The 7,977-nt window shown below is 35.8% G+C and overlaps 1 protein-coding gene across 2 annotated transcripts in view; it reads left to right on the forward strand.

Annotated features, from left to right (window-relative positions):
• traf3ip1 (TNF receptor-associated factor 3 interacting protein 1) overlaps positions 1-7,678 on the forward strand; it is a 155,453-nt gene extending 147,775 nt beyond the window's left edge. For both annotated transcript variants that reach the window (XM_048599122.1, XM_048599123.1), the window contains one exon: positions 3,175-7,678. In XM_048599122.1, coding sequence (XP_048455079.1) covers positions 3,175-3,340 — 166 coding nt within the window. In that variant the 3' untranslated portion in view covers positions 3,341-7,678. The remainder of the gene's footprint in view (positions 1-3,174) is intronic.
• Positions 7,679-7,977: the final 299 nt, after the last annotated feature.

The raw sequence follows: 7,977 nt of genomic DNA on the forward strand, positions 1-7,977 counted from the left end.
ATCTTACCAAGATAAGGCTCCCTTCTGTGTCAACAATAAGTCTTAATTACATCCTCATATGCAGATCTCCTTTTCCATTGGTATGAGTCATGTTAATGAAACCTTGATTTCCTAACTAGATAGATCCAGTTGAGAAATTAGGCAGAATTCTGTTACACAGAACTTTCGTCCTTTTTTTCATGCACTGCCATGGAATATACTGTTTGTTTATTGGGTGAGGCAAGCAACATGTCACATGCCTTGTCTCATTTCTGACATTATTTCTGCTGATTCCTCATCTTGCCTATTGATTAGTATTAAGGGGAGGATGTAAGAGAATTTAATGAGCTGGACTTCTTTAGCAGCAATTTAAATTTAGCTTCTTGACACATTTTATGGGGCATATGCATTCCATTTGTCATTTAAAGCTATATTGATATGACTTTGGATCCTTTGCAGTGGTCTGGATGAATCTGCATGGTTTCCTCAGCATTATGATGATCTTGACTTTACAATCCTGGATAATACATGCTATGACACCGCTATCATCCAAGCTGAGTTTAAGATATCGGTCATCTGACATCAACATCAGCTCTGTGTAGTTTTGATGCACTTTCATCAATCTAATAATGAATAAGTGGGAAAGAACATTGGCTACTTTGTTTGTTGGACCCCTTTTTCTTGGGAGAACATGAGTTCTTTACCACATGACGCCCTATCTTTGTCCAATGGTTGCAGATCTTTGGTATTTTCTGCTGCAGAAGGCTGAGGATGTTTGTTAGTTGAGAATATGCCAAGACAAAGATTGATACTAAGGGAAGTAAGAGATATTGCAAGAGGAAAAAAGTTATGATCGTACTGAATGGAGAAGCAGCTCAAATGACCTCAAAGTAAAGAGCTGTGCGTGCTGGTGATCTGAAATAAAAACAGAAATTGCTGACGAACTCAGCAGGTCTGGCAGTATCTGAGAAGAAAGCAATGTTAACATTTTGAGTTTTTGTTTAAATCCTTTTATTTCTTGTGTTCCCATCCTGCTTTGTTTTTCTTATGACCATACATGCTTTAAAGCTGTTATATTGACATTGTTTTGTAAAAAAGCTGTTGTACTCTGTTGTTTTGATCCTCATTTTGATTTCAAAACTGTTAGAATGGGGAAGAAAATCACACAACTGTGCAGGCCGTAAGTTTCCATTAAAGGGAAGATTACTGGTAACTACTTCCTGGGAAGACAAATTCATACATTGTGTGGAGTTTGTGCTTCTTTTGAGTTGAATATTCTGGATATAGTTGCATAATGGTTTTGCATTTTAGAATAAAAAGGCTCGCTACAATTTCAAAATTAGAGGTTGGTGTGGAATTAGAAAGCAAGCAGAAGGGCTCCAGATGGCACTATGCATCTATTATTCTCGAAAGAGGCTATTTTAAAACCAATAAACGTTGTACTCAATTAGCCTCCATACAGTTTTGTCAATATCTTAATTTGAATGGGGCGTACAAAGGTTTGTTTTCTATTTCAATAAAATGTCAATTATTAGCAGATGTGAATAACACTCTGAAACTAGCCAAGAGAAATGGTTGCACTCATGTTGCGCATGCTCAGCTGGAATAAAATTTTTAAAAATGCCCTAATCTCATTGTTGGTAATGCAACAGTAGCTGTGCTGCTCATGTACCTGTTGCTTAGATGAGTGATCACAGGAACACTCTCTTCCTTTTCATCACTGCCTTCAACCTTCTTCCCCCACCCAATCTGCCCAGATCTGATGAGGTTCTTTTTAATTAGGAGATGAAGAAGAATTTATTCTCAGAGGGTTGTTTTTTGCTAACAAAGTCATTGTATATGCTCAAGGCTGACTTTGACAGATTTTTGATTGTCAAGGGAGTAAAAGTTTATGGGGAGCAGGCAGGAAAGCGGAGTTAAAGCCACATCAGATCAGCCATGATCCTGTTGATTGGTGGAACAGGCTTGAGCGGCCAAAAGGTTTCCTCTTGTTTCTGTTTTTATTAATATTCCATATTAACAAACATTTTCTTTTCAGTTAAATTGGCAATGGGGTCTGACCTCATGTTCATTCTTCTAATCTTCATGCAGGATAGATTTTGATTTTAAAGATTTTTAATCTTATCTCCTGGATCACATGCTTTATATAGATGAGAAAGACCATTTAGTCTACATTGAGTTATCATAAAACTCTGCGGTCCTCCCATCATTGTATTAACCTATTCCTTCAATAGTTTCAAGCTGTGCACCCCATTGCTCTTCATGGAAGCACATTAATTCTCCAGGTTGATTTTCCATGTACTAAAATCTGCTCGATAATAGTCCTAAATATGCGTTTTATTATTTAAAGCATGTCTTTCTGTCATGACTGTGTTTGAAGTCCTGTTCCAGATATAACTTGAGATCAGTTTTTTTTGTGTTTTATATACTTCTATAAGGCCACCTTTCAGTTATTTTCTGTGTGAAAACCATATCATAACTCAGTCCTGTGTTACTAGAGATCAGTCAAATGACACATCTCTAGACTACCTCAAGCTTAATTATATATCTGCAATTAAATCTTTGTGTTATAAACTGGATGTGGTGGTTAGTGGTGCTTTCATTGTAGTGTAACTAGAGTTCTAGAGTTTAAACATTCCTGCCGCTGAATTGTACACCTGTGGCCTTTGGCTGACTTACTGCTCAGACATATCTGTGGTCCATAGGGAACAGCTGTTAAACATTTATTTTTATATGAAAGGTGGCTTTTCATCTTTTTGATCCCAATTCCTTTCCATTTCTGCACATCGATTCATGTCATTGCTTTCCAAATAAAGATCTTAATTGATTTTGCATTTGTAACACTGGAGGTGTGCATTCCACGTTTTCACAATCATTGGGCGTTTTCAGATCTAAAATACAATAATGTCCCCTCTGTTTTACTAAGTTTCTAGACAGTGTATATAGGCAGTGTCTTAGTATCCTTATCCTTCATATTCCTAACACAAGTGAGAAAATCACTCACCAGCTCTGTACAGAATGATGGACAGCATTCCCACATAACCCTTGAAGCAATTGCTTCTGAGCTATAATAATAAAACTGCTATTATACTTTCACCAGCTTCTTTGTGGAAATCTGTTTAGCTTTTTAATTTTCTTGGAGATTATGACCACATTACACATTTGAGTCTGTTAATTTATTTATTGTTCTTTCAGCATCACAGACACAGCTGTGGAGCCGTTAAAGACTGAACTTGCTGAACTGGAGCAATTGATCAAGGATCAGCAGGATAAGAATTGTGCTGTCAAGGCAAATATACTGAAAAATGAGGATAAGATCCAGAAGATGATCTCAAGTATTAACTTCTCTGCAAGATCATGAGGGAGGAAAGGCTGTTTCACAGTCAGTACAGCAACCAGTAATGCAGTTCAGCAAATAAGGTGAAGAAATGAAAGGGAGGAGGGATCTTGTATGACAACAGGCTGACAAATAATGTGTACATGGATTTTAAAAAAAGCATTTCTCTGCATTCCCATGTGTCAAATTAGTTGCATTCCACCAGAGAGCGTATTATCTTGCATAGTTTGGAGATAACAAATATGTACATCAAATAAAAAGCAATGTTTAAAAATAGCCTGCAGTTCTGAAAGCAGGATTTGTACCATTTTCTTTTGTGCTTGCCTTCTTTGGGCTTAAATTCTTGAAAGTGATTTTAGCAAAATAGTCAATGTGAATAAAAAGCAGGATGGTAAAATTATTGATTGGAGGAATTTTGCTCCCTTTTATGTTTAACTGATGGTTACTCTTCCCATTAATATCTGAATGTGTTCAGCTAAGCTACAGTGTTCTCTGCAGGAATAGATATCTTTGTGGCACCAAGGTAATAGAACAGTCCAACATCCTCGCCATTTCCCATGATGCTAGACAACATTTGTGCTTGATGCTAAGATGAGACAACTTGTGTTCATCTTTACCGATTAAAGCTGATGAACTAGGCCCCCTGAATGTAGGATGTTTTTCATCTACAGATATGAAAACCTTTATAAAGAAAGTAATTAGATACCCAGGATCCTTTGCTGTATCGTATTGAAAAATGACACAAGGGAGTGAATTTTCCTGTAAGTTATAGTTTAGGTTTTGCTAATAATGGCAATACCTGTCACAGTTTTGATGTACCTTTGGGTTCTAATGTACAAATAATGTAAATGGAGCACTTTAACAGTTTGCATTACAATAGTAGATGCTTGAAGTGGAACTAGTAGCATGGTCTGGGTGATCAGAACTTTGTCACTATGATTTAAAGTGTTACATCATTACTTCAATCAGATCATCAAGAAATACCTGTTTTCTTCTAGTAAGAGGCTAACTGTAATTGGCTATGGAGTTATGATGAGTTACATGTATAACCATCTTCTATTGCTTGCAAGATATCATAAATGCAGGCAAACTCTACTCCTAGCCACGTGCTGATAAAAATACAAGAATTCTTCATATTTCTGTGAAGCAGATGAAGTAAGGCAACTTGGTAAATGAAAGTAGTTCCATTGCATTTACATTGGTATAAGTAAATGGCTTCATTAAATAGTGAAATAGATTGTTGCTCGCTTGCATTATAGCACAACCCTACTCAATGCACGCTGGATGAAAACGTTGCCCTTCATTAACCATACTCAAATACACTGAAGTACTGAGCACTGTTTGGGAGCTTTAATTGCTGAAATTTTGCCCCTTGATTTGCAGAACTTGAATATACCTTGTTGATAGAAGGCATGATATATTCTCAGTCACATCTTTTGCTATAAAAGCAATAACTGATGACTCGCATCCTTACTGCAGATAATTTGTGTATTAGACATGGGATGGTTGAGAAATAAGGATTACAATGAGACTGAAAGCTAAATTTGGAATTGTTGTGATATTCTTCTAAATGAAAATCTGGGTCTATTTTTACTTTCGAAGTGAACATGTTAAAAAAAAAAAAAAAAATTCTGTTCTGATAGTTACCACAAATTTCCTTCACATTCCCAACCAACACCTGGTGTATGTCAAGAAAATGTACATTGAAGTTACGCTTGATCCTTTTTCATGCTAACAGTGGTATTTTGAATGGGATGAGAATGTTAGGACATCACATAGCAGCGGTGCCAAGGACTTTACTACTTAAAAGCAAAAATCTTGTTGATCTATTTGAAAAATAAATTGTTATCTTAAGTATTTGCACACCTAACCAGGCCCCTACTATTTATTATCAAATACTTGCCAATAGCTTATTCTATTGGATCGCCTTGAGTCATACCCAGTTTTGCCAATGAAGATTAGACATCGTCTCAAACAGAAATGCATTATTGTAAGCTGTTTGTATCCAGAGCAATTCAATTGATTTTATAGCTGAACTGAGTAGAAATGTTGCAAAGGACCATTTTAACCCTGAAACATTCCAAGCCAACAATAAGAACTCTAAAAATCAACATTTTTTTTTTAAAGCCGTGTTGAGATCTAACTATTCCATTTAAACATAGATAAAGCTTGAAAGATACTTTCTGTCCCTGGTTGGAAAACAAGTGCTTTCAACAAGGCTGTCTTACTTTGGGTTTTGTGTGTGCATTGTATGTATTCTTTGTGACAGTGACGCACTTTGTGCAATTCACCTTTAGGTTAATTGACCAAATCTCTATGTACATCACTGCCTTGGAACAACATCTGTGTAAGAATTGAAAAGAAAATCTGGCCAGTAATTATGACCCATTTGCACAAGTAAACCTCTCTAGTCAAAGACAGAAGGTGCATTTCAGTCATTAGATGACTTGAAATCTGGTAATTTGCAACTTTTTATTCCCTATTCTTTAAAATCTCCTTTACTTCATAAAGGCCAGAGAAAACTATTTGACCTTTTGAGCCTGCTCTGTAGCTCAGCAATATTATGGCTGGAACCCTACCTCAACTCCATTTTCTTGCACCATTCCAATTCCTATTAATTCCCTGAGTACTCAAAAATCTCGTGACTTGTCTTAAATATTCTGAAAAACTAAGCAATCTAGATTGAGAATTCATAATCTTCACAACTCTTTGAGTAAAGAAATGTCTCTTTATCTTGCTCTTAATTAGCTGATCCTTTATTCTGATCCTGTGATCTCCATATTCAAGACTCCCTAGCTGTGGAAAATACTTTCTCAACATCCACTCTGCCAAGCCTTTGAAAAATTCTGTTTTATTTAGTTCACCTCTTTTCCCCTTCTAAACTTTAAAATGAAATAGAAGCCTGGACAACTTGCTATTTTCCTGTGAGGAAAATCATCTCGCCATAGGAACCAATGTTGTGACCAATCATTGCACACCTGGGATGGAGGGCAATAAAAGAAACAAATGTGGCTAATAAGGAGACCAAAACTGCACGTTATTTTTGGTATGACCCTACCAATGCCTTGTATGGTAGTGAGGCTTATTTACTTCACACATTTTATAAATATATTATCAACATGAAGGAACTTAAACAACTTTACCGATCCTTTTCAGAAAAGATTTCTTATGGTTAAGAGAACACTCATTCTGGACATCCATGCCATTCATATGTGGTGTGGTCATTTTTCTGTAAACTTACTTGAAGATATTGTTTCTTCACTTCCTCACTGGTGTCAAATTGCAGTTTAAAACAAGCTGTGCAATATGTTAACTATGATGATTCCCGAAGATTTTTAAAACAAAATCTATTGGTATTATTCCACTGCCTCTGTCTGCTCTAATGAATTGCCTTTTTGTTTCCACTGTACTTTTAAAATTGTACAAAATTGGAGCAACTGTTTAAATTTAAGCTTTAATAGCTTGTTTGAAATACTCATTTAGACTTTTACATGAAAAATGACAAGTTGGGCGGAGTATTTGCGCCTTTGGAAGGGGGAATAAACAAACTTAAAAATAATCTGTCCTTTATTAAACTCTTAATAGTTATCCATTTTTAAACTAGAGCAAGATGTACATTTTGAAGAATTATTTGGGGTCAATGATGGGAAAAGAGAGTATTTCTATGGCTTCAAATTAGGGTTTTACAGCGTTTGGTGCAAATAGCACATTTTAAAGATTTTTGTTTAATCTCCTGAAGTAGCAGTTTCCAGGTTAAAATAACAATTTTATGTCTGAAAATTGAGGTCTACATCCCTTCTCAACCGCCAAAAAAAAGTATGTAACCATAAGTAATTTCTACAACATGTGTGAAATAGTCGCGTGTTCTTGCTCATAACTGAACAGGTGTGCTATATTTATTTCCAAATTGGTACAGTACAAACATTGAGTGATTTGTGTTAAAACAATGATTGGCATGTCTCTAAAGATGAATTAATGATAGCGTGATTTTTTTACCTCAAGACGTGTATTCAGATGATGGTTGGTTTCCAGTACTTTCAAGGTGATTGGAAGATAAACGGAACTTTAAACAATACTTGGTAATTAAACAGAGTAACACAATTCCCGCTCCAACTGAACAAAGTCACTGACTTTGCAGCCAACATTCTCAGCTGAGCTACTGATCATTGCTAGTTTGCAGTAACACAAGTTTGGATTACGCATTAGCTTGATCTGTTACATGAAATGCTTTACAGAACTTCATGTGTTCAATGTAGTGTTAACTCTATTGTACATTTGTATAAATTTTGTCCACTGTAACATAGTTAAAAATTAATTTTGTAGTGGAGTGAAATAAAATGTGTGCCTTTAAACCCCTGAAAACCCCTTAGCTAATGAAAAGTTATTTGTTCCTTATGAAGGTTTTATCAAATAAAAGGATATGGATTAATAATGGAAAACGCACTGATAAAATTCTCGTTATTATTGCTCTGACCCATGAAAATTGAAAATGTAGTGCCGTAACTTATGTACTCTAATTTGACCAGGTTTAATATGGAACTAAAACACAAACCTAAGAATGATTACAGCACAGAGGACTTTGACCTGTCGAGTTCACATCGGCTTTCTAGAAGAGAAATTCCCACACCTCAATCCTTTCCATGTAACCCAGCAGGTTTCTT

This window comes from Rhincodon typus, chromosome 7 (genome assembly GCF_021869965.1).
Source record: "Rhincodon typus isolate 14 chromosome 7, sRhiTyp1.1, whole genome shotgun sequence".
Classification (NCBI taxonomy): Eukaryota; Metazoa; Chordata; class Chondrichthyes; order Orectolobiformes; family Rhincodontidae; genus Rhincodon; species Rhincodon typus.